Source organism: Palaemon carinicauda, unplaced genomic scaffold (assembly GCF_036898095.1).
Source record: "Palaemon carinicauda isolate YSFRI2023 unplaced genomic scaffold, ASM3689809v2 scaffold166, whole genome shotgun sequence".
Taxonomy (NCBI): Eukaryota; Metazoa; Arthropoda; class Malacostraca; order Decapoda; family Palaemonidae; genus Palaemon; species Palaemon carinicauda.
Window position 1 is genome coordinate 169,741 of NW_027169214.1, and position 27,948 is coordinate 197,688.

General features: G+C 40.8%; 2 protein-coding genes across 4 annotated transcripts in view; both read left to right on the forward strand.

Moving 5' to 3' along the window:
• LOC137635743 (zinc finger protein 813-like) overlaps nucleotides 1-27,948 on the forward strand; it is a 202,857-nt gene that overhangs the window by 140,700 nt on the left and 34,209 nt on the right. For 2 of the 3 annotated variants that reach the window (XR_011042763.1, XR_011042762.1), the window contains exons 3-4: nucleotides 21,328-21,586; nucleotides 22,815-22,892. The gene's annotated coding sequence lies outside the window, so the exon portion shown is untranslated. The remainder of the gene's footprint in view (nucleotides 1-21,327; nucleotides 21,587-22,814; nucleotides 22,893-27,948) is intronic. The other variant, XR_011042764.1, reaches the window with a different exon arrangement.
• Nucleotides 12,769-15,184, forward strand: LOC137635740 (zinc finger protein 665-like). Its single transcript, XM_068368194.1, has one exon. The coding sequence runs from the start codon at nucleotides 12,921-12,923 to the stop codon at nucleotides 14,991-14,993; it is 2,073 nt and encodes a 690-aa protein (XP_068224295.1). The 5' UTR covers nucleotides 12,769-12,920; the 3' UTR covers nucleotides 14,994-15,184.

Below are 27,948 nucleotides of genomic sequence, written 5' to 3' on the forward strand. Positions count from 1 at the left end.
ATATGTATTCCTTGCAATATATTTTTAACAAATCGCAAAATATGGCAAAAATATCTTCTAAACAAAAATGAATCATGAGTTATGAATGTAAGGTAATATTATGTTGATATTAAACCCCATGCAAGCATGCATGAAGTAATGCAGTGTTGCCAACAGGGCGAGTTTCCCTTTCCTGAGGTGAAGTAGATTATAGTACATTTAGTGTAGCTTAATTCTACGATTATCATGCCGGCTATCAAATTCATCAACAAAACAGTCTAAATCAATTCCCTCGGCACGTGCACTTTCAATGGACGGTAATGCGATATTACTCACTCTAGCACTGGTCATGGAATTTCTGAGAAATGTTACACGCCATGCAACACGCTCTGCTTACCTTACAGCATGCTCTACATACAGCATGCTCTGCATACAGCATGCTCTGCATACAACATGCTCTGCATACCTTACCGCATGCTTCTCAGTCACACATCTTTGGTTGTTGCCAACTCACTAGACTGTCAAGCAGTTTCATAACGTTGCCTTCTAGTCTGCTGCTTTTGCACCAGTGAAACCCTCACTGAGAGAACTTAGCTTTTCTCGGATATGGTCCCTGTAGATGAGAAAGTGCTTTTCTCCCTCCTTCTGATATTCCCTTGAGGACTCTGTCATTTGGAGAGGAGCCTTTAGCTGCGTAGCCTCCTATGGACTTTTATTTAAGCATAACATGCTCCCAGGGAAGGTAATGGTTCCACTTCAGTCGCTAACCCCGTCTGTTACCACACCTGCTCCCATAGACCTTGAGCTGTGTTGCAAGACATGCAGTCCAAGCTTAGTCCTTGTTAGAGGATTTTTTTGTTTACGGAGTCAGTGTGTCACTGGGAAGACGTTCAACAACCAACAGAAGGGACTTGTTGTGACGCAGTGCGGCAACCTCAGCAACCCGATAAGGAGTTGTCTGTACGACCCAGACAGTCTAGACAGCTTCGGGTTGTCACTGTACTTCCTCGCTTCCCCATGGTTGACAGTTCACAGACTGTGCAGCAGTACCATGATCTTGTGTCCGGCTCCGTCAGACGACTGGCTTTTAAGAGCTCCCACAAGTCGTCGCTGTCTGGAGATTCTCAGATGGACTATGGATCTGACCAAGGAACTGGGCCTCCTGGTCAATTTTGAGGAGTCTCAGCTCGTCCCATCCCAGACCATTGTCTCCCTGGGTATGGATCTTCAGAGTCGAGCTTTTCGGGCTTTTCCGTCGGCCCCAAGGATCTTCCAAGCCCTAGAATGCATCCAGAGCATGCTGAGAAGGAACCGATGCTCAGTCAGGTAGTGGATGAGTCTAACAGGGACACTTTCATCGCTGGCCCTGTTCATCGTGTTAGGGAGACTCCACCTCCCCCCCTTCAGTATCATCTAGCTGCTCACTGGATAAAGGACATGACGCTAGAGACGGTCTCAGTTCCTGTTTCCGGAGAGAGGAGGTCTTCTCTCGCGTGGTGTAAGAACAGCTTTCTTCTCAAGGAAGTCTATCTTTGGCTGTTCAGAAACCCGACCGCCTTCTCCTCTCGGACGCATCAGACACGGGCTGGGGTGCGACTTTGGACGGACAGGAATGCTCGGGAACATGGAATCAGGAACAAAGGACACTTCACATCAATTGCAAGGAGTTGTTGGCGGTTCTTCTGGCCTTGATAAACTTCAAGTCCCTCCAGCTTAACAAAGTGGTGGAGGTGGACTCTGACAACACCACAGCCCTGGCTTACATCTTCAAGCAGGGAGGGACTCTTTCGTGAAGTTGTTCTAGATCGCAAGGGACCTCCTCATCTGGTCTAAAGATCGAAAGCTCACGCTGGTAACGAGGTTCATTCAGGGCGGTATGAATGTCATGGCAGATCACCTCAGCCGGAAGGGTCAGGTCATCCCCACAGAGTGGACCCTTCACAAGAATGTTTGCAGCAGACTTTGGGCCCTGTGGGGTCAGCCAACCATAGATCTGTTCGCTACCTCGATAACCTAGAGACTCCTGTTGTATTGTTCTCCGATTCCAGACCCAGCAGCAGTTCACGTGGATGCTTTTCTGCTGGATTGGTTCCATCTCGACCTGTATGCATTCCCGCCGTTCAAGATTGTCAACAGGGTACTTCAGAAGTTCTCCTCTCGCAAAGGGACACGGCTGACGTTGGTTGGCTCCGCTCTGGCCCGCGAGAGAATGGTTCTTAGAGGTACTGCAATGGCTGGTCGACATTCCCAGGACTCTTCCTCTAGGAGTGAACCTTCTACGTCTACCTCACGTAAAGAAGGTACACCCAAACCTCCACGCTCTTCGTCTGACTGCCTTCAGACTTTCGAAAGACTCTCAAGAGCTAGGGGCTTTTCGAAGGAGGCAGCCAGAGCGATTGCCAAAGCAAGGAGAACATCCACTCTCAGAATCTATCAGTCTCAAGGGGAAGTCTTCCGTAGCTGGTACAAGACCAATGCAGTTTCCTCAACCAGTACCACTGTAACCCAGATTGCTGACTTCCTGTTATATCTAAGGAAAGTAAGATCCCTTTCAGCTCCTACGATTAAGGGTTACAGAAGTATGTTGGCAGCGGTTTTCCGCCACAGAGGCTTGGATCTTTCCACCAACAAAGATCTACAGGACCTCCCTAGGTCTTTTGAGACCTCAAAGGAACGTCGGTTGTCCACTCCAGGCTGGAATCTAGACGTGGTCCTAAGGTTCCTTATGTCATCAAGATTTGAACCTCTCCAATCAGCCTCTTTTTAGGACCTCACATTAAAAACTCTTTTCCTTGTGTGCTTGACAACAGCTAAAAGAGTAAGTGAGATCCACACCTTCAGCAGGATCATTGTTTTCACATCTGAAACGGCTACATGTTCCTTGCAGCTCGGTTTTTGCTAAACGAGCTTCCTTCACGTCCTTGGCCTAAGTCGTTCGAGATCCCAAGCCTGTCCAACTTGGTGGGGAATGAACTGGAGAGAGTACTTTGCCCAGTTAGAGCTCTTAGGTACTATCTAAAAAGGTCTTAACCTTTACGAGGACAATCAGAAGCCTTATGGTGTGCTATCAAGAAACCTTCTTTTCCAAGTTCTAAGAACTCAGTTTCTTACTATTCAGGCTTCTGATTAGAGAAGCACATTCTCATCTGAAGGAAGAAGACCTTGCTTTGCTGAAGGTAAGGACACATGAAGTGAGAGCTGTGGCTACTTCAGTGGCCTTCAAACAGAGCCATTCTCTGCAGAGTGTTATGGATGCAACCTATTGGAGAAGCAAGTCAGTGTTCGCATCATTCTATCTCAAAGATGTCCAGTCTCTTTACGAGTACTGCTACACCCTGGGACCATTCGTAGCAACGAATGCAGTAGTAGGCGAGGGCTCAGCCACTACATTCCCATAATCCCATAACCTTTTAACCTTTCTCTTGAATACTTTTTATGGGTTGTACGGTCGGCTAAGAAGCCTTCCACATCCTTGTTGATTTGGCGGGTGGTCAATTCTTTCTTGAGAAGCGCCGAGGTTAAAGGTTGTGATGAGGTCCTTTAGTATGGGTTGCAGCCCTTGATACTTCAGCACCTTAGAGTTGTTCAGCCTCCTAAGAGGAACGCTGCGCTCAGTAAGGAAGACGAACTTATTTAAGGCAGAGTAATGGCTCAAGTCGACTTCCTTACCAGGTACTTGTAATTTCATTGTTATTTTGAATAACTGATAATATGAAATACGGGATACTTAGCTTCTTGATATACATGTACACTGGTTTTCACCCACCTCCCTGGGTGTGAATCAGCTACATGATTATCGGGTAAGTTTAATATTGAAAAATGTTATTTTCATTAGTAAAATAAATTTTTGAATATACTTACCCGATAATCATGATTTAATTGACCCACCCTTCCTCCCCATAGAACCAGTGGACCGAGGAAAAATTGAAGTGGTGTCAACAAGAAGTACTGCAGTACCTGGCCACAGGTGGCGCTTGTGAGTACACCCCCCTCTTGTATAGCGATCGCTGGCGTATCCCTTCCGTAGAATTCTGTCGGGCAACGGAGTTGACAGCTACATGATTATCGGGTAAGTATATTCAAAAATTTATTTTACTAATGAAAATAACATTTTTATTAATAAAATAAATTTTTGAATATACTTACCCGGTGATTATATATTAAAGGACCCTCCCTTCCTCCCCAATAGAGATCCAGTGGACCGAGGAGAAAATTGAGTTCTGTGTTTACATTGAGTACTGAGTACCTGCTCGACAGATGGCGCTGTTGATGTACACCCCCTACCTGCATAGCGATCGCTGGCGTATTTTGAACATAGAGTTTTTCTGTCGGGCAGCAGAGCTGCAGCTTATATAATCACCGGGTAAGTATATTCAAAAATTTATTTTATTAATAAAAATAACATTTTTATTTGTTTGGCATTTTTTTGCTTAGTCATGTTACCGTAAGGAATTGGCAAGTAGTGTCGCAAAACTTATATTTTTATAGTGTTGGAAAGTGTTTCTAGATGATCTGGCTACCCATGCCTATCTTTTTTTTAGCCAGATATGGCGTATATATAGGTATGTGTTCGATTTTCCGGTGATTGCCATTTTTTCGTTTTTTCCCATTTCTTTCAAAATTACTACGTACTAAGGAACTATCACAGAGTAATGATTCATTTAGATGTTTATTTGTCGGAAAATGTGCCTTGATGGTTTGCCTAGTACGTGGCTGAATTTTTTTTTTTTCTGAAATGCCGTATATTAGAATGTTGGCCATTTTTCCGCGAGTGCCCCTTTTTATTTGTTTTGCATTTTTTTGCTTAGTCATGTCACCGTAAGGAATTGGCAAGTAGTGTCGCATAACTTGTATTTTTATAGTGTTGGAAAGTGTTTCTAGATGATCTGGCTACCCATGCCTATCTTTATTTTTAGCCAGATATGGCGTATATATAGGTATGTGTTCGATTTTCCTGCGATTGCCACTTTTTCGTTTTTTCCCATTTCTTTCAAAATTACTACGTACTAAGGAACTATCACAGAGTAATGATTCCTCTAGATGTTTATTTGTCGGAAAATTTTGTTTACTTCTTTTTTGATTGAATATCATCAAATTTTTTTAGCTAAAATATTATATTGTTTTACATTTTTTTTTCGATTTTATTTCCCTTCAAAAAATTTTTTTTTGTGTTAGAATTTTAATTTTATAGTCGTAAAATAATCGACAATTATCCAGCAACCCACCATACAATTTTTATGCATATCCAAGAATAATTAGATTAGTAAATAACACCTTGAAATTGACATACCCTTCCTACATTTCAAGTGGCAGATTAGGGAGTCTGAGTCAGTGTGGTTGGCGGCCATTTTGTGGACATATCTGAAGCGTAAGTTGCCCTATCTATATATATTCTTGTTCCCTATAGAATTTGTGATATTTTGGTATATTTTTACCTGCATAAATATCATATTATATATTAAATATATGTATTTTTTTACGAAATTTCTAAGTACTCAAAAAATTACCTTTAGATATGGCCCCTGATATAAATGTAATTTACAAAATAATGAAGATTTTTTTACATATTTCTATTTTAGGATAACATATGTTTATTCCCTAAAAAAATTAGCCACTTCCTATTTCATTTGGGTACCCAAAAAAATTCATGAAATTTGGACAAATTTTTTTGGCCAAAAAAAGTTACCCCTTTTTTCTCATTTCAGATCTTCACCTCCATGGGTCTGACTTCATCCAAAATACATCAAGATGTGTCCTAAACATTCAAGAATCAATTCCTAAAAGGATTTGTGTATATATGTATAAACTTTTTTTTTATGAATTTTTATGTAAGGTCTTTTTTTCTACTTAATTTTTTAAAATATTCATAATAAATAGTTTTTCTGCAGATGAGTAGTATTTATCTTTACAGTTGTTTTAAGCATTCATTGAAGTTTTTTTTGGCTAAAGAAAAAAGGAGGTTACTGCTAAAACTGATTTTTCAAGAATTTTTTTTGGCGTCGGGGTCGAGCGCGTCCGAGTATACTCTTAAAGGGGTGTCCGAGGAGCGTACCTATCCAGGGTTAAGCATAACAAATCCTTCGAATCAACCGGTTTCGAGCAGGGAGAAGGTTTTCTGCTCATTATCAACAGTAAACTGTAATGCAGGATGTGTTTGTAAGGGCTTATATACGGAGTCCTGCTTTGAAATTCCATCTTTAGGGATCAGGTTTGCTGATTTTTTGAAAAACTCTCCTCAACTACAGTTCTCCCATATGAAAATTAGTGGAGAGAACGCCTAAAAGGGGACCCCATGGTGACACTGTCCTTCTGAATATACTGTGTGTGTGGCCCTTATGCAAACCTGACCTCCATGTGCGCTACATTGACGGTACTTTCATAAAAACGGCCAATGTGGAGTCCATAGAATTTTGACCCATTTTCAAGGGATGGAGCTCCCTTAGGTTCACCCTCGAGCGTAGTCCACCAAGGACCCACTGCCCGTGTGTGTGTGTGGGTGAGAGTCTCTCTCCTTTCCTCCCCCCCTCCCTCTCTCTCTCCCCCTGTTCATACCGGCACTAGTAACTGAACGTCACTTTTCATTTCGGCACGGTAGAGTAAAGCCGTTATCTTGCTCTACCGTACAAAGCTTTTAACATAAATGATTAAATAGGAACTTACCTAATAGCTAACCACTTTCGGATTGTCCCTTCATGTTGGCATTGGAGACCTATCCTCACGGTCTTTGTCATGTTTGCAGAGGTAACTCTTACACATAGAAGTCTCTTTGTAGTGAGTGTAGGGAGAGGTCACCCTCCCAGTGGCTGAAGTTTGGAAGGGGGCGGAAAGAGAAGGCAAAGAGGGATCCTTCTTCCCTTTCGGGTTCATCCTCGAAACGGATGAATCCTCACCATCAGACACACTGACTCTGCTCGGTCAGCTTCCCCTGGGAGTCAGGTGAGTAGTAGTGGCGTCTATGTGACTCCAGTACAACCTTATGCTCCAGAGGCCTCTGCTGTTGGGTACGCAGTGGTAACGTACAGGCTCCCCAGGGGTTTATCTCCATCTTTCCCCTTGAGACTCCATAAGTCTTGCACCAAAAGAGTGTCTTCGTATTCTACCGTCTCCACCACAGCACATGTTTGCCCCAACGTTCGTTCTGCTACGGCAGGCAAACATGAACAATTGCTGACAGTAGCCTTCCCACTTGCAGGAAGAGCTATTGTCAGTGGTCACAGGGGTTGTCCAGTTCAAGGGGAAGGTCCATCGGCGTCTGCATCTGTCTCTGCCTCCCTCTGAGGGCTCATTCCTCTGCTAAATTGACTTCAGTCGATGACCGAGACCCTCCCTGGGCTGCTGGGGATGCAAGCTCAGAGGAGGAAGGACCTTTCGACGACAGTTCAGAACCTGGACGACTGGCTGGTGTGGGCATCATCCAGGACGGCTTGTCTGCAAGCATCCAAGAAAGTGATCTAGTTCCTGGAACATCTGGGATTCAAGATAACATCAAGAAGTCTCAACTTTCTCCAGCTCAGGAGTTTCAATGGCTGGGAATCCATTGGAACTTTGTCACACCGTCTCTCCATTCCGCTAGGGAAGAGGAGAGAGATTGTAGGATCTTCAAGAGACTACTGATTTCCGACAGGATCTCAAGACGCCAACAGGAAAGAGTACTGGGCTCTCTCCAGTTTGCAGCAGTGACGGACCCAGTGCTAAAAGCACAACTAAAAGATGCTTCAGGAGTCTGGAGAAGATACGTATCAAACACTCGAAGAGATCAAAGAAGACCGATACCGACCTTACTACAATCACTTCTCAAGTCTTGGTTGAAGGCCAAGAACCTAAAGAGGACTGTGCCCTTTCAACCACCTCCACCATCGATAACCATCCACACGGATGCCTCGACGGAAGGATGGGGAGGTCACTCCCATCAAAGGAAAGTCCAAGGGACTTGGTCTTCTCTGTTCAAGACCTTTCACATCAACATTTTGGAGGCCATGGCAGTCCTTTTGACATTGAAAAAACTCTCTCCTCGCAGATCAGCCCACATCAGACTGATCCTGGACAGCGAAGTGATAATGAGGTGTCTGAATTGACAAGGCTCGAGATCGCCCCATATCAACCTTGTGATATTAGCCATCTTCCGTCAGGCGGAAAAGAAGAGATGGCACCTATCAGCAGTTCACCTTCAAGGGTTCCGCAATGTGATGACGTACGCTCTATTCAGGCTCAAGCCGATAGAGTCAGAATGGTCCCTAGACGCAGACTCATTCTCCTTCATCTTACAACAAGTCCTGGAAGTGCAGATCGATCTCTTCGTGATGAGCGACAACAAGAAACTACCTCGATATGTAGCCCCATACGACGACCCTCTAGCGGAGGCGACGGACGCCATGTCCCTCGATTGGAACGAATTGAACCGAATTTACCTGTTCCCACCGACCAATCTCCTACTGAAGGTCCTCAACAGGTTGAGATCCTTCCGAGGAACGACAGCTCTAGTGGCTCCCAAGTGGCCCAAGAGCAACTGGTTCCCTCTGGTAATAGAACTGAAGCTGAGGCTGGTCCCTCTACCGAACCCAGCACTATCTCAACGGGTGCAGAAGTCGACTGTCTTCGCTTCATCACAGAGAACGCAAATCCTTCATCTCATGATTTTCTCGCCCTAGCGGTTAAGAAAAGATTTGTGATCTCAAAAGGCAGTATAGACTTCTTAGAAGAATACAAGTCCAAGTCAACCAGAAGACAATTTGAATCGTCTTGGAAAAAGTGGGTTGCTTTCGTCAAAGCAAAAGGACTGAAAGAAATCTCGATAGATTTTTGTTTGTCCTTCTTTATCCACCTTCATGAACAAGGCCTGGTAGCCAACACGATAACTACATGTAAGTATGCGCTGACTAGACCTTTTCCATACGCCTTTCAAGTAGACCTGTCAAACGAAATCTTTAGCAAGATCCCAAAGGCATGTGCTAAACTCGGGCCTGCAGCTCCTCCGAAGCCCATTTCATGGTCCTTGGACAAGGTCCTCCTTTACGCTTCAACAGTGAACAATGAAGGTTGCTCTCAAGCATCTAACTCCAAAAGTTATTTTCCTGCTCGCTATAGCCTCAGGGGCTAGAGTTCGTGAAATAGTAGCCCCATCTAGAAATGAGGGCCATATTCAGTTCACAGAAGTGGGAGAACTGAATCTCTTTCCTGATCCAACCTTTCTGGCCAAAAACCAGCTTTCACTAAGAGATGGGGTCCCTGGAGAATCTGCCCTCTGAAGGAAGTTGTCTCTTTGTGTCCAGTAGAATGTCTAAAGGTCTATCTTCGAAGAACTTCCGACTTCAGGGGAGGACAGCTCTTTAAAGGAGAAACTTCAGGATCAAACTTATCCCTAAAAGAACTGAGGGGGAAGCTCACCTACTTCATTCGCAGAGCGGATCCTGACAGTACACCCGCAGGTCATGATCCAAGAAAAATTGCTTCATCACTGAACTTTTTTCAGTATATGGACTTCGAGCGTCTTTGCTCATACACTGGATGGAAGTCATTCAGAGTGTTCTACAAACATTATGCAAAGCAAGTGCATGAGTTGAAGCATTATATAATGGCGGCAGGTAGTGTATTAAAACCTGTCGTCTAGTGCTGCGATGAACAATGAATTGAGTGGGACTCTCAATTATTGTGTAAAGGTGTTGATACCTTCTAGTGTAATACCTTTGAAGTGAGTGTCACTAAAGACTGTTCAAAATATCTCAGGTGTAGAATTATACAAATAACACATGTGCCGTGTGTACTTTACACAGTTGATAATATCCAACAATTACAGAAAATTATATTAGAAAATTTTATTAAATTTTCAAATTTCATAGGGACACTAATCATTTCTTCCTTTTCAGGTAGAAAAAATTTTCTAGATCAAGTTGTATATATTTATACATGATTCTCCTAATATATATTAATATATATTACACATGCTATTGTATCTGTAGTCATTTTAAGTGAATAAATGTGTATTAATGTGTAATTACGTCTTATTTCGCCCTACAATTAACAAATAAATTATAGCCAGAGTTCTCTTTCTTACTTACTTAAGTATACCTCATATTATTGTTTGTGTACGGACAATAAATATACAGTGAACCCTCGTTTATCGCGGTAGATAGGTTCCAGTCGCGGCCGCGATAGGTGAAAATCCGCGAAGTAGTGACACCATATTTACATATTTATTCAACATGTATATTCAGACTTTTAAAACCTTCCCTTGTACGTAGTTCTGTTAACAAACTACCCTTTAATGTACAGAACACTTAATGCATGTACTACAGTACCCTAAACTAAAACAGGCACAAATATTAAAGGTGATTTTATATCATGCATTTCCTAAACACGCTAAAAAGCACGATAAAAAATGGCAACCAATGTTTTGTTTACATTTATCTCTGATCATAATGAAGAAACAAACTGGAGGTAGAGCTTTGCTTATTACCCAGACATATTTCCCATACTTTTCCCTTAGAACTACATCACATCTCCCTACTTTAGATATATATATATATATATATATATATATATATATTATATATATATATATATATATATATATATATATATATATATATATATATATATATATATATTATATATTGTGTGTGTGTATATATATATATTTATATGTATACACATATACATACCTACATATATACATAAATACATGCATACATATATATATATATTACTGTATATATATGGGTTATGGAAAAAATCCGCGAAGTGGTGAATCCGCGATGGTCGAACCGCGAAGTAGCGAGGGTTCACTGTAGTTGATACTTTTGTTCCAACAAGTATACGCAAACTGTAAGACTCTTGTATATCTAGTTGATACTATGTCTGTTCATACGGTATATGCAAACCTTGAGACCCCTTTTCTACTGTCTAGTATGACTCTACCCTGCAGGGGGCAGGAAGCCCTAACATTGCCTATGATTAGTGGTAATGACGTATAACGGTAACGTCATATGTCTCAATGGTCCGGATGATTATAGAAAAATCTGTCGCAAGGTATGGCACCTCTGAAAATCCAGAGATACAGTACTTTCTAGTAATTCTCTGGTAAACTTCCATCAGGATGACATGGCCCGAGCCCAAAAAGCGGATTTTGAGCGAAGGGAAAAATCTATTTTTGGGTGAGATAGCCATGTCGTCCTGATGGACCTGCCCTCCTTTTCCATAGAAAAAGCCTAGGCAAGATCCCTCCCGAAACTACTATATCTGTAGCACCATGCTTAATGCTACAAGGAATAAGCGCCATCTTGGATACTTGTAATAGTACGGGAGGAAGGGTAACCTTGATAACGGCTCCCCTTCTGTTTTCGCCACTCTTCCCCCTCGAAACGAAAACGCTATTCGGGGTGAAGATTGCTATGTGTCTTATCAAGATATATGTCCCCTGATATTATGCGATATCCTTAAGAGAAATTTTAAGGATATACACGTCAGGAGTTGAAATTCTGGAGACCTAAAGGTCAGTTCTCTGGAAATATCACTGTAGCCAAATATCCCTTAGAAAGCTACCAATAGGAACCTTCCATCAGGACGACATAGCTATCTCACCTTAAAATAGATTTTTCCCTTTGCTTCAAAATCCGTTTAAGGATATCGCATAATATCAGGGGACGTATTTCTTGATACGACACATGGCAATCTTCACCCCAAATAGAGTTTTCGCTTTGAGGGGGAAGAGTGGCGAAACAGAAGGGGAGCCGTTATCAAGGTTACCCGGTGGATTCCCTCCCTGTACCACCCCGGCGAACTATTCCTTGTTGCAATTAAGCATGGATAGCCGCAGATAAAGTAGTTTTGGGTTGGGACTTTTTTACATATATGTATACTCCTTTTTAGAAAGGAGGGAGGGTCCATCAGGACGACATGGCCATATCACCCAAAAATAGATATTTCGCTTCGCTCAAAATCCGTTTTTTGGTGTTAATTGCTAAGTAATTTGCATCATGAACCTTTTATATTTTATATCTTATTTTTTGGGTTTGGGGGGTGTCTTAATAAAAAAAAGATAGGTACTTGTGTTTTTGTATTGATATAGGAGTGCCCAATGAGTGGGCGACATTTTTTTTTTTAAATAATTTTTCTGTCCAAATTGTGGAATTCCTGGTCCATTTTCTCAGGGATGGAGGGTATCTGTTGTTCTTGAGAAGGTACTGAACTGCACAAAGGTAACCAGAAGGAAACAACAAGTGAGTAATGTTACTTTGCCATATCAGTGGAACCAAAGCAAAAGGCAGAGGGAATGATATGGAAGAGTTTGTGGTAAATTTTCGTGTCTGTGCAAGATTACTATAAAGCCTTTTGCTGTTCATAATTCTGGAGAAAGGCTCAGAGGTGCATAGCAGTATTAGCAAGACAATTTTGACAGTGACTGGAGAGGAAGTACAGTAAAGGAAATAAGACTATGGATGAAACTCTGTCTTTTTGAAGAGCAAGGAGAAAACTATTTAAAGATAAAACCAATTATGTCACAGGAAATACTGTGGATGATAGAATCTACAGAGGATATGAGATTTTTAGATGCCTGAAATGTGTAACAAGAACAGATAGAACACAGATTAAAGTCTGTGGTTTGTATGTTTAGGAAAAATACAAATTACATAACTTTATGAATTTATTTTATTTTTAGAAAACTCCATTATTTTTATTGAGTTTTCCTCTTCCCCAACTGATTGTAGTTTTCTATTCTTCCAGACGTTTCATCTCAAAGGAAGGAATCATCCACCTCTTGCTGCTAAAGCTTGTAAGCTACTGAAGGTATATGCCAGAGACGTAAGACTGGAAAAGAAAGGGTCATGTTGGAAGATTTTGTTGTACAGTATGATGTCTGAGAATAGGAAGTTTAGTCTTAATTTCCTCTTTGAAGTCTATTGAAAATAATATTAAGGGGTTTGTCATCTTGTGATAGGGAGAGGATGATGAATTCTGAACCACCTTTTGAATTTTCAATGAAAAGTGAAATAGAAGATCTATTTTCACCTGCAGTCGATCTTGAAAATAATGATACATCTGGCAGTGTTGCTCTCTTTAATGATGGCGCTCTTTTCTTGGACCCCAAAATGGAAGTCAAAGTAGAGCCAGAAATATTTGATTCTAGCGAAAGCTACTTGAAAAATTCCTACGAGTACGATGCATCAATGAGTGAAAATGGTTCATTAAGTTGTAAAGAGGATGTCAATGATGAGGAAAGTGTAGACACTGACTTAGGGACAGCTGTGAAAGAGGATAAAGGAAAAGAAAAAGGAAGACTTTCATGTGTAATCAGTGGAAGAGAATTATTACAGAAAGATGTTTTGAATCAAGAGGTGAATCAAATAAATGAGAAGCAGATAAAAAAAAGGATCTTTGGTAATGATAATGCCATTTCTCTAGCTAGAAAGCGATGCACATGCAGTGAATGTGGGAAAACCTTTTCTAATAAATATAATCTTGCAGTGCATTTAAGAATTCACACGGGAGAGAAGCCATACAAATGTGATGTCTGTTGCAAAGCATTTACTTGCAAACAATATCTCACTGACCATTTAAGAATTCACACGAGAGATAGGCCATATAAATGTAATGTCTGTAGCAAAACATTTAATGCAAAATCATATCTCACTATACATTCAAGAATTCACATGGGAGAGAAGCCATACAAGTGCGATGTCTGTAGCAAAACATTTATTACAAAACAGTGTCTCACTATACATTCAAGAAATCATACGGGAGAGAAGCCATACAAATGCGATGTCTGTAACAAAACATTTAATACAAAATCACATCTCACTATACATTCAAGAATTCACATGGGAGAGAAGCCATACAAATGCGATGTCTGTAACAAAACATTTAATACAAAATCACATCTCACTATACATTCAAGAAATCATACGGGAGAGAAGCCATACAAATGCGATGTCTGTAACAAAACATTTAATACAAAATCATATCTCACTATACATTCAAGAATTCACATGGGAGAGAAGCCATATAAGTGCGATGTCTGTAGCAAAACATTTATTACAAAACAGTGTCTCACTATACATTCAAGAAATCACACGGGAGAGAAGCCATACAAATGCGATGTCTGTAGCAAAACATTTGATACAAAACAAAGTCTCACTATACATACAAGAATTCACACGGGAGAGAAGCCATACAAATGCGATGTCTGTAACAAAACATTTAATACAAAATCATATATCACTATACATTCAAGAATTCACATGGGAGAGATGCCATACAAGTGCGATGTCTGTAGCAAAACATTTATTACAAAACAGTGTCTCACTATACATTCAAGAAATCACACGGGAGAGAAGCCATACAAATGCGATGTCTGTAGCAAAACATTTGATACAAAACAAAGTCTCACTATACATACAAGAATTCACACGGGAGAGAAGCCATACAAATGCGATGTCTGTAACAAAACATTTAATACAAAATCATATATCACTATACATTCAAGAAATCACACGGGAGAGAAGCCATACAAATGCGATGTCTGTAACAAAACATTTAATAGAAAATCACATATCACTATACATTCAAGAATTCACATGGGAGAGATGCCATACAAGTGCGATGTCTGTAGCAAAACATTTATTACAAAACAAAGTCTCACTATACATACAAGAATTCACACTGGAGAGAAGCCATACAGGTGTAACGTCTGTAGCAAAACATTTAATACAAAATCATATCTCACTGTACATTTAAGAATTCACACGGGAGAGAAGCCCTACAAATGTAATGTCTGTAGCAAAACATTTACCCAGAAACACAATCTCACTATACATTCAAGATTTCACATGGGAGAGAAGCCATACAAGTGCGATGTCTGTAGCAAAACATTCACTAGAAAACCAAATCTCACTATACATTTAAGAATTCACACGGGAGAGAAGCCATACAAGTGCGATGTCTGTAGCAAATTCTTTACTTCAAAAAAATATCTCACTAGACATAAGAAATCACATGAGAGATCTATTCCAATGTCATGAATGTGGCAAAATAAATAATTTAAAACAGAGACTCTATAAACATTTAAGAACTCACATGGAAGAAAAACCATTCATGTGCACGGACTGTGGTAAAGCTTTTTGGTCTGAAGGTTTCCTCAAGAATCATCATAGAAGGAGGTGCCAGACATTACTACATTGGATCCTCCTCTCTGGTTACGGTTCATTTTCCCTTTGCCTACATACACACTGAATAGTCTGGCATATTCTTTACATATTCTCCTCTATCCTCATACACCTGACAACACAGATTACCAAACAATTCTTCATCACCCAAGGGGTTACTGCACTGTACTTGTTCAGTGCCACTTTCCTCTTGGTAAGGGTAGAAGAGACTCTTTAGCTATGGTAAGCAGCTCTTCTAGGAGAAGGACACTCCAAAATCAAACCACTGTTCTCTAGTCTTGGGTAGTGCCATAGCCTCTGTACCATGGCCTTTCACTGTCTTGGGTTAGAGTTCTCTTGCTTGAGGGTACACTCGAGCACACTCTCCTATCTTATTTCTCTTCCTCTTGTTTTGTTAAAGTTTTTATAGTTTATATAGGAGATGTTTATTGTTGTTACTCTTCTTAGAATATTTTATTTTCCTTTTTTCCTTTCCGCACTGAGCTATTTTCCCTGTTGGAGCCCCTGGGCTTATAGCATACTGCTTTTCCAACTAGGGTTGTAGCTTAGTAAGTAATAATAATAATAATAATAATAAAATCTGATATTGTGATCTGGAATAAAGGAGAAAAAACAGCAAAGATTATAGATGTGAGAGTTCTTACCCCTTCGCACGATTGCCCAGGCCGTTAGCTCTCAAAGTCGACGAGGTGACATGATGCCTCCAAACAGCTCATGCGAAGCACAGAGTAACACCTCAGGTCAGGCACTAGCCAGTTAGTTTTATGGACTTGCACCCACCTAACGGTGAGTCTCCACTGTAAATATGGTAAGGGTTTGTATGTAGTGCAGTAATAAATGACAAATTTGGAAGAAATTTCCATTTTCCCTATGTATACAATCCTGGAGCTCTTAACACATACTGGTCCCGCCATCACCTTCCCCCAGGAAGTTCTGCCGCAATTACACAGTGATTTTCAGTTACAAGTGGTGGTGTGAGCAGAGTGGTTGGTCCAACTCTCGCTCTCCCTTCGCTAAGTAGCTAAAAGTTTTACAGCTAGTTCCAGCTGTTGCCAAAATGTGTCTCCGCTGTAAAGAGATCCAGGTTTGTATAGTTAGGAAAATACAAATTATTTGCAAATTTGTCATATTAGCCTAATTATTACTATTAGAAGCGCCAAGGTGCGAAAGTAAATTGCCACTAGCCCAAGGGACCAAATAGTTGACAGTCTGGTGCAGTGAAGAAATAGAAATGTAAAGAATAAACTATATAAGAGAAAAATGAGATTATTTCAAGATAGATAACAATGTTGAATAAATAAGCATTATAAAAACCAGGAAATAAAACATCGTCAACAGAAAAACATTTGTATCAAGTTTGAACTTGTAAATATATACTGATTCAGTTGCAGGGGCAGTAGTTGATTGGCTTGGTCACAGCCTAAATAAAGCTTAGAGAATAATATACAGCATTAAGCCTTTTGAAACAATGCTGGTGACATTGTCTCTTTTTGAAAGTAATACTGGATGATTCTACCTGCTTCTTGTACTGTAGTGAAGTTATGAATGTTAGCAGGAAAGAAGTATTAAAAGCCAGTCTGCTCATATTGAAATATGAGGCCTTGCAATTATTTACAAAGTACTATGGTATGGAGATAGCTTCGTTTTGGGAGTTTGAATATAAGTATAGTAATAAGGTAGAAAAGTATCATTATTTTTTAAGATTTATGTGATTTTCTTTATGTGATCTCTTTTGTGGTCTTAGTGACTAGTTTAGGTTTTATAATTTTCCATTGGATTGTCCTTGAGAGGAGTATCTTCATTAAAATATCTAAATATTTGGTTTCTCTTTCATTTCCACAAATGCTCTTCTCAAATATTTCAATCTGCATTGGTCTCTCTGTAGAGAGAGTTTCTCGTCAAATGATTTTACAGCATTCTTAGTACAGTACTGTATTCAGGTTTCACAAGAATGAAGTTAAGATTTAAAGATATTTTGCTGAGTAATATTCCAAGTCCCAGGGCTGGGTCTTGTGGGTAAAATCCATAACCCAATTTATTTAAGAATAAATTCTACAGGTTTCAGTATTAATGTGAGTTTACAAAATCAAATATCTGATGTTATTAATTAAGTTTACAGTATATTGATATTATTTGGGGTACAGAGCAGTAATCATGTCCAGAGGCTGTCATGGTTTGTTTTTGGAAATCCAATTTGTTTGGACTCATAGCTCACCCTAATGTTAACTGTAGTAAGTACAATCATTTGGGTCTAATTTCGTGTCAAGTTAGTTGTCAGTGTTTGAATATGAAAAATAGAAGATTGAAGGATTAAAAGCAAATTTTTTTTTTATGTAACTTTAAAGGAATATTTGTTCCGTCACTCTATACCTTCGCTGTTTATATTGATATTACTTTCGGCGAGGCTGGAAGATGAGCCATAAGACTTTTATTGAGGGATAATTACCTAAACCGCCAGTTAGCGGGAAGGTTGTGGGTAGCCGGCTACCCTGTTCACTCACACACTGGGCTGAGCATCTACTTTGCTTTTGGCTTGGTGGAGAACGGGCATTGCTGCTCCCTTACCTTTTTGACTTGCCATTGAGTGATAGCTTTGAATTATTCTTTGTATGAGCCGTAACTGGAATACGAACCTACGCTATTCAATAGGGGTATTACTTTCTGTGAAGTTGAAATGACAAGCCATTAAGATTTAGTGAGGTTTAACTTGCCATTCCGCTAGTTAGCGGGCTTTGGAGGGGGTAGCTTGCTACCGCTCCCTCTCACTCACCGGTGATTTAATTTACTTTGCTTCTGGCTCGGATGGTAAACGTTGTTGCTGTTTCTCATCCTCACCAAGTTATATTTTGGAATGCCATTAATGCTTTTTGTTTCTCTTTAATAGTGTGTGTTTGTGTTGTCTTGTGCGACCATGCATACTTGCCCTGGACGTGAAAGCCAACCCTGCTGGACCTTCATGTCGGCCATGGGCACTGACTGCCACACCCTTTCTCCCACCTGCAGAGGTCAACGGTGTGATTGTGGTAATAAGTGTAATGAGTGTCTGCCTCCCAGTGGGAAAGATTTTGGCAAGGGCGGAAGAAGAAGTCAAAGCGGGATATTTCTCTTTTGAAGGTTCCTTTGTGTGAAGGGAGAAAAACACAAGATTTCTTCTGCCTCCCGACCTTCCTCCGAAGCTCCTACTTGTTCGGCCCCTTCTGAGAGACTGTCAAGCAGTAGTGTAGACTTTAATTTTTGCCAACCCTTGTGCTTAAGAGATGGTGTTGTTTCCCCTAGCGAAGTTGCCCCACCTCTCCCCCCGAGTAAAACCTTGTCTATGGGTTCTGTGTTACAGGTGTGGTCGTCCTTGCGGCTCCCGAGTCCGCCCTTCAAGGACTTCTTGCTGCAATTTATCCTCCGAAATGCGAGTTTGCAGCCGTTGTTGACTTCTGAGGTAGATCCACTAATTCTTGTCGATGTTTTGGTGTCAGAGGTGTCTTCTGTGGCCGCTGTCGACGCCCCTGACTCTCTAGACTCTCCTGCTGTTGCTGACGACTTCGTTTCCCCTGTTCTGTCCATATTTCGAGGGGGAAACTATGTCCATCGTCTGTCTCCTGTGAGTAGTTCTTCCCCTCGGGTTCTCTCATAGACACTCCTCTTCGGAGGACTGCTGCTCAAGGTCAGCTTGCTGATCCCACGTCGCAGAGCTCGCCCTCTGCTTTGACTTAAAGGTTGCCCTTCACCATCATTGAAAAGGCTCTTCAGCCTCGTCTTCACAGCCGTCGCCCACAGAGGAGCTGCCGCTTCAGTGGTGTTCTGGCCCTCAACCTTGGCCTGTTCCTGGTCCTTCTCCTGACGACTCTGCGGATAGTCCTCGGACTTCAGCCCTGGACTCTTCTGCGTATCGTTTGCGATCGCCAATAGTGGATGTTCGCCCTTCCAAAGCGCACATCCCTGTTCCAGTTCGACATACCAGCCGACCTCCTGACCTGCCGTCACTGTTCCCATCTCCTGTACATCCTTGGATGTTCTACCTAAGCGTTCTGCTGAGCCCCAACTCTCTCCAGCTTACCAGCTCCCTGCAATGCACCTGTGCTCTCCAACAGCTCGTCAGAGCCAGCCTGCACTCAAAACGCTTTCCAGAACGTCTTTCTCTTCAATGAGTCAGCGCTTTCCAGCACATTGACGTTCCCTTTTCCGCTAGCTTTCTCCTTTTCATCCTCAGCCCCCTCCAATGCTCCAGTGATCTCCCGATCGCCAACCATATCCAGCACAGCCCTGCCCTTCCAAAGAGTAGTGTTTGCCAGCTCACCAGCACTCGCAGTGCAACTCCGCTCTCCAGCTCAAGCTCGTTAGCGCTCCCCTGAGCAACAGCACTCCCTGAGACATCAGTGCTCTCATGCTCAGCCTCGGTATCAGAATCGCCAAAATAGGAAGATTCCAAGAAGAACTAGAAAAGGTTACAGAGACAAAGAATTGTCACTCAAATGGATAAAGAATGGAAATTTAGTTTTTGATGGAGAAAGGATGATAGTAGGAGCACAAGCCTAAGGCCTCCTAACAAACGGCTTCAAGAAAATGACGGGCATATCAGGAAACGACCTGTGAAGGTTTTGTCCTGCAGCAGTTGAGAGTGTTGGCCATGTGGTTTCAGCCTGCCAGACCCTACATGCAGATGGTCACAGCTCGCCACAATAACATGTGTGAATATATACATTATTATTACGAATCAAACGCATAAACTATGTACTCTTTTACTACTTTATTGCAATTCAGACTATTATGGATTACAGTACAATAATACCTTCAATTTTCCCGCTGATCAAAAACCTTCATATTCTAATGGGGTCCATTACGATATTCAGGCAAATCTATAGAACTGATATAAATAAAAAGAAATACTGCTATACACCATCAAGTTCATTCATTTTTTTATTAGACACAATATCAATACTTTATATCATAAAATAATAAGTCATTTACATCATTCTGTGATTGAAAATGAAGTCCCTTTCTAAAATAACATTCTTTGAGTGACATGTAAACATGAGAAGGAGACCTGGATTGAGCTAAGCTACACTTTTATTTCTAGGTTATATATTTATAGATAATAATTTGGATTTAATTCATTCATTAGACATTATAATAGACAGAAAACTTGCCGTTTAGACATAAAACAACGTGAAATACAAGGTTTTGTTAAAACACTGAGGACGACTAAATATGGTAGTAACTCTATAGCAAATATTTACAACGGCTCCCCGTCATGGTTGACTTTGTCTTACCTTCTTCACTATTAATTTCTTGGGTTACTTAAAGGGTTATTTTTATTGATTTAAAAACCTGATTATTAGTTTATTTGGAAGATTTAATTCATGAAAAATAAGGATACAAACTCTGGTAGTATTTGAAACTATTCATCATATTGTAACATTTTCACAGTATCTGTATTTAGAATTATTTCAATTTAAGGTAAATAAAATTTTCCATTATTTGTGTGTTTTATAATTTCATAATCTGAGAGAGAGAGAGAGAGAGAGAGAGAGAGAGAGAGAGAGAGAGAGAGAGAGAGAGAGAGAGAGAGAGAGAGAGATGTTGTTAAATATGTGTGTGTGTGTGTGTGTGAGAGAGAGAGAGAGAGAGAGAGAGAGAGAATATGTTGTTAAATTTGAGTAGATTAAGGAGGTAGTGGAAGATCAATTAAGAGAAACATATGGGAAATGTTAGGGGAAAAATATCATAGAAATATGGAATAAATATGATATTAAAATAGAAGTAAGAAAGTATAAAAAGCAAGAACTCGAAAATGAAATAAAAAGTAAAGTAGCAATTGAAATAAAAAAAAATAGAAGAACAGAAAGCAGAGATGACCAAATTGAGGTTTATGTATAGTAATGGTAGAAGAGATTTCATAGGAGAACTTGACTCTCATGAGGTTGTAATAGTTATGAAAACAAGGTTAAATATGCTAGAATTAAAGGAAAATTATAGAAATAGGAATGATGATAATAGGCTTTGTGTGTTGTGTAGGGAGACAGAGGATACTATGGAGAATATTTTCAACTAACGGGTTAAGGAAATTTAAAAACCCCTACTAAAGAGGTTTCCCGGTATATTAGAAAGGTCATAGAAGTTTGAAGTACAGTAAAAGTATGCAGTCTGTGAAGCTGTCTGTGTAGGAGGTAAACTAATAATAATGAATTTTCTGCAGATGGCAACACTTTGCACCTAATATGCTCCATCTAGTAGTATGCCCACAATCCAATGTTGTGGAGAGAGCAACGAGGAACCTTGAAGTAGAGACCTCTTGCAAATAGTGACACCATTTTACATAGTGCCTCAAAATAAACCATTTAGTTAGAGGAGAAGCCAACACCATTGTGAAATTGTGTAATATATAAACTCAACTTGGTGTGACTGGGGATATTTGTGAAAGAAAATGTCAACTGGGCGTTGTGAATCGGAATAAGGTAAGATAACTTGAATCTGTTTCTGGTTACTGATAATTTTGGCGTCTGTTTACAAGACCACGTGTTTTCACTGTTGTGGAAAGAGCAACGAGGAATCTGGAACGTGGACCCTGAATCACTTGCCTTTCGCTTTTTTTAAAAGTGTATTTAATTGGGTTGCCACTAACGCCTGTCAAACCGTCTTTGAGGATTGACTTCTTGAAATATTTTATATTTCCTTGTTTCCTTTCCTCACTGGGCAATTTTCCCTGTTGGGGCACTTGGGCTTATAGCATTCTGCTTTTCCAACTAGGGTTGTAGCTTAGCACTTAATAATAATAATAACAATAAGCCATGGGTTCATAAAATATTCTTATGAATATATGAAAATGTATTAGATTTTGGTAATTTTTAACTGACTTTTTGGGTGTATGTCGTTCGTTGGGACAGGGTAAGATAAAGAGTCCGGCAGTCTAAAGATACGGCTCCTAGGTTAGGTTAAGTAGGAAACAGAAACATTCGGTAAGGTGATGTTCTTGTGTCTAAAATGTGGTTTTTCACTCTGTCCCAACAAACTACAAAGGCTCCGCATTGGGAATGCTCGTCAGAAACATTGTTCGGAACTTTTTGAGTGAAGTGATCGAGATATCCCTAACCGAATAATAACATATCGCGTCCCTCAGAATTATATCGCTGTTTGTATATACCCACAAATAGTGGTTTTGAGTTTCCATGGGGCTCCCCAAATGGAGTGAAGAGATAAAAAAAACAATGTATTGACAGTGGCATGTATATATTAACTAGGAATGCATGAAGAAATAGCCGGACATGCGGCATGATATAGAGAATATAATAAGACTAACCTGGCCGAACTAGATCTGTTTTTGCGTGACCTAGCAGCGTTGTTCATGGTGTCTTCTTCTTCGGCTCTCCCTGCACGGGCCTGCTGAAATTCGCTCGGGACCGGAATTTTGATGGTCCTTCTTCACACACGTCGCAAAATAACAACAAATTACGGTCCTGATGTGAATTTCGAGGTGTCCAGCCATTGCATATGGCACTTAACTAACATGTAGAAAAATACGTTCCAACAATGCGAGTGCTGAGGGAAATTGTTTTCATATACAGCTATATTACTTATATCGTCCTGGTTACATTCAATTACACATCTGAATTGCATAAGATAATTTAATTTTATATATTAATTGTGATTTACAAAATTATAATTAAAGCATTATCCAAATGACAGGCACCCTAGAGATGAGGATCTAACGAAGCTTATCCAATCAAGAGATTTGTCCAAGGCCCCATAGCTGCGTCTCCACAGGTAATTATATTTGAATTTATCGTAATTTGTCCAATTATATGTTATAAGTAGTATTTATTTACGGTAAGCAGAAAGTTCCTGTTCTTTTATTCTAGTTGACATTTTTTGTAAATTATATCAAATAGGCCAGGGTACGTCACAAATAGGTTTAGACTAGGGTACGTGTTGGGTGCTACTTTAGCGTGAGGTTTACGGCCATATGGACGAAGTGTGTATCGCTAGAATAAATGTGTGGAAATTTATGATAACATTTTCATTTGTTCCAACACGGAGTACTTACCTCGAACTACATTCTTAGGAGTATCTGCGATCTCCTCCCAACCGACCAGAATTTTGTGTAGTTTACCCTATCTCCGTTTTATATGTGGGGGAACCTCTGGCGGAGGAATACGCGCCATGAGGCGACCCGGGGTCAGAGAGCGTGCTCGCTCAGGTCTCGACCTCCAGTAAGTTTTCTGGTCGCGTCGTGATTACATCTCGCCGCGCTGATTATTTATAACTTTCGAGAATTGTAAGAGAACCTTACAAACCCACCTAACCTAATCTAGTAGTTCTCAGGTCACAGCCCCTATCCGGGGGCAAGCCCCTCTGGACCCTCCTTCCCAGGTCACAACCGCTAGCTGGACCTCCTATCCAGGTCTCCAACTAAAAGTAAATCACTAATAAATCCCTTTTGTTTTGGTAATCTTTACAGAAGCTTTGCTGTAGAAATGTGCTGGTCTTCCCAAAAAAATTAAGTTAAAATCGGAACTTTGAGGTATTATTTCGCTGTTAATTTCACGAGTAACAATAGCCCTGCACTGAACAGAGAGCATTTCCATCATAGTCAGTTGCCGACATAAATGAAATTACACAAAATTTTGAAATAGATTGATGTACTTCCCTTAACTTCCCTCTTGGAGACGGCTTTATGTGATGGTGGTTGAGTTGAAACCGATGGGGTAGGTGGGGGAAATATGGCTGTTGTAGAACTACATTCGGGAACTTATGAAGAAGTACTACTTGTAAACTGTTAATTGGTTTAAAGAAACCAGCAGACAAATACATCATTGTAAATGCACAGAAAGCTTCCCAAACCCATGGGAAACAATGCATGTGCAAAAAGTTCCCTTCTGTCTCTCAGATGTAAACAATGGACTTGACGTGCAAAACATATTTCACATTTTGACAGACCAATATGTAAGTTATTATGCCCCAGCCCCTATTAAACATATAGAGAAAAATACCAAACTAGCTAGCACGCGTTCATTTCTTATAGCGAATTCCAGTTTGGTTGTAAAGTATCTAATGTTTACCATGAAAACAATATCTTATATGGCTTCAAAAGACGGGTGCACGCTGTAATTATGGGGATATTTCGATAGAGTCCCACCCTGCATGTACCGCTCACCAGTACGTAGGAGCCTGAAGTTTTTCTTTTTTCGCGAGCAAAGCAAAATCCATTAGACTACGAAATATTTCAGAAATCTTTCGAAATATTGCCATAATTATAGGTTTTCTGAATGTTTTTGATAATGATTTCTGGTGGAAAGCCATAATTTTTTAGTTATGGTGAGTTGACTACCGAGTAATACTAATGAAACATGGTCAAAACACTGAAGTTTTTATTTGCTAGGAGGTAGCCTTTTTATATCAGCAGCCATTTCCTCCCGTGTGTATAGAAAATAGACAACAACTAACCTAAACTTCTCCCACCTAACCTAATCTACAAGCCGTGTCCTAACCTACTTGCTTATTGGGGGGTGCTAATGCCCCCCCTGCGACCCCCATTACACTGCCTTATTCATAGTCTGCCTTCATGATACATACAGGCGGCCGGTATCTTACGTACACCCCTACCGGGTTCACAGAAAAGGTGCCTTTCCATCTTATTTTCTATGGAGGTGTTGTAGCTTGGTTGATGATATTAATAATGTTAATAATTACAAGGCATTGTCCTGTCCCTTTTCCCTGGTATTCATGAAAAACTTATAAACTGGTTTTATTGAAAGTAATTGCTGCCTTAGTGGCGTTAATTTTGTAATTGACTTTTTGTATTGTTCTTATTATCTTTTTCTCTTCATTGCTTTAATCCGCCAGTACCTGGGATAGGGACATTTTCCAGAGGAAGATGATGGAGTCCATATTCCTTAACAATTCTTCTTTAAGATATCACTACATATTACAAAAGTACAGATAATAAGTGTAAAGTATGTCTTTACCGTGAAACACTATCACAATGTAGATGTGTTGCAGGCTTTGCTGTCCTTGGGTGTTGCTGGACTTCCTTCTAAGGAAGTCTTTCTTAAGCTCCTTTAGCTGGGTTCCCAGAGTAATCCGGTTCCTGCTGCCCCTGTTGTTGCCGTCTCTTCTCCTGTCGACGCATAGTCTGTGTGAAGCCCATCTCTTGCCTTCTCCATCTAGTGTTGTTCATGACCCTCGCACTCATTTGCCCTCAATTCGACGGCTACCTGCTGATGACGAGCCCTCCCATCACCCTCAGACCCCCAGGTCTTCTAGGGATCACAGCCCTCTACATTCGTCATTCGCCATGCAGAGCTCCTGTTCGCAAGATCGCCAATCTTCTTGTCGTTCTCCTGTTCGTGATCGTTAGTGTTCTCAGGATCATCACTCGCCGGCTCGTGCTAGTCACTCCAGTGGTCTTAAGACAATCCCCATGGAACGTGGTTCGAGTTCTCAGGTCTTTTGAGAGACCTCCCTATGAACCATTGCGGCAGGCAACCGATCGCCACCTAACTTGGAAGACGGTGTTCCTGCTAGCTTTGGCTTCGGCCAAGCGAGTCGATGATCTTCGTGGTCTCTCATACAACATCGCCCATTCAAGGGGATGGGGAGAGTAACGTTCAGCTTCGTCCCTAAATTTATTGCTAAGACTCAGAACCCTGGAGTAGCGGATCCACAATTCGACCCCTTCCGGATTTCTAGTCTCCTTACTGTAACAGATGACCCAGACCATCTCTTACTATGCCCAGTGAGGAGTTTGAGGCTGCATCTTAAGAGAACAGCCACAGCCCGTCGTCGTGTGTCTGGACTATTCGTCAGCACAGGAAGGACCAAAAGGAGGGTCACCAAGAACACCATCTCAGCGTGGATTCGCAAGGTCATAGACCATGCACTGAATCCAACCCTTCTCTGTCACGTCGCCCGAGCTCATGATGTCAGGGGCGTAGCTACGTCCCTGGCATTCAAGAGAAACTTCTCAGTGACGCAGGTTCTTCAAGCTGGGGTGTGGAATCGTCAGACCACATTCACATCCTACTACCTGCAAGACGTAACCCACAGAAGACCCGATACGTTCTCTATCGGTCCTGTGTTGGCTGCACAACAGCTGGTTTAAAACCTCAAGCTCCTTATTGGACAAGTAGCAGAAGGTTGAGTGGCATTGTTACCCGGTTTTAGTCTGCGTGAATGAAAAGGTTTGACTGGCCCTTATTCTTTTCTTCATCCTCCACTCTCTTGGGGAAATCAGCATCCTGTGTTCTATGCATAGCTGACTTCAAACCACTGCAGGTAAACCATGCTCCTTTGTGTTCCTAGTATTAAGATTAATACTGTTACGTCCCCATACCCTGACGAGGTGGTATTGGGAAAGTCCTAGTTACACAGTTTTTCCTTCTAAAGAACTCAGAATAACTTTACCAGGACAGTCACACTTCTACATACCTCAACACACAGCTTGCGTAGGCCACGGACCTTGCATAGCATGGTTTTAGAGAGGTGCAGGGACTCCTTATTTTTTGAATACTGATACACTCAGATAAGGAGCCCCCTGGTAAAGCCAAAAGCCAGATTGGCTGGGATGTCCACCCTTCCTAATGGGTGAGTCACCCCTATTAGATAGCATGGTTTTTTTTCCAGTTACGGAACAAATGACAAATTCGTAGATAATTTGTATTTTTCCTAACTATACGAACCTTAGCTATTTAAGCAAACTTACCCGCCAGCCCTATCTCCCTTGAAGTCCTACCTCCGAGCAAAGTGAGCTCAAGCACAGGTGTGTGAGGGGGGGGGGGTAGCAAGCTACCCTCCCCTACCCCCGCTAACTAGCGGTGTGGGTAGTAAACCCTCGTTAAATAGCCAAGGTTTGTATCGTTAGGAAAAATACAATTTATCTACGAATTTGTCATATCTTAAGCTAATCATACATTGTCCCTCCATCACTTGTCCCCCGTAAGAACTTCCTGCAATGAAAAATGATGACATATCACTGATGTGTGAGTTGGTGTACCCGGTTATCCCAGATACCCCCTCGACCCTCCCACTACCTAGTGGGTGGGTGGTTGCCACCTTGCATTAAAGTCCTAATGGCTAATCTTCCAGCTTCTCTGAAAGATAATCCCCATTAAATAATTAAAGGTTTGTATTTTATAAAAAATACAAATTACTTCTAAATTTGTCATATTTTCATTGTGTTCTTCTGCAGCTGATTATAGTTTTCTATTATTTCAGACTTTTCATCCCAAAGGAAGGAATCATCCACTTCCTGCTGCCAAAGCTTGTAATCTACTGAAGGTATATGCAAGAGACGTAAGACTGGAAAAGAAATGGTCATGTCGGAAGATTTTGTTGTGCAGTATGATGTCTGAGAATAGGAAGTTTAGTCTTAATTTCCTCTTTGAAGTCTATTGAAAATAATATTAAGGGGTTTGTCATCTTGTGATAGGGAGAGGATGATGAATTCTGAACCACCTTTTGAATTTTCAATGAAAAGTGAAATTGAAGATCTATTTTCACCTGCAGTCGATCCAGAAAATAATGATACGTCTGGCAGTGTTGCTCTCTTTAATAATGGCGCTCTTTTCTTGGACCCCAAAATGGAAGTCAAAGTAGAGCCAGAAATATTTGATTGTAGCGAAAGCAACTTGACAAATTCTTACGAGTACGATGCATCATTGAGTGAAAACGGTTCATTAAGTTGTAAAGAGAATGTCGATGATAAGGAAAGTGTAGACACTTACTTAAGGACACCTGTGAAAGAGGATAAAGAAAAAGAAAAAGGAAGACTTTCATGTGTAATCAGTGGAAGAGAATTATTACAGAAAGATGTTCTGAATGA

Bases quoted from the DNA above. Each gene is read 5' to 3' on its own strand.
- LOC137635740 (XM_068368194.1), top strand. From the start codon at position 12,921: ATGATGAATTCTGAACCACCTTTTGAATTTTCAATGAAAAGTGAAATA.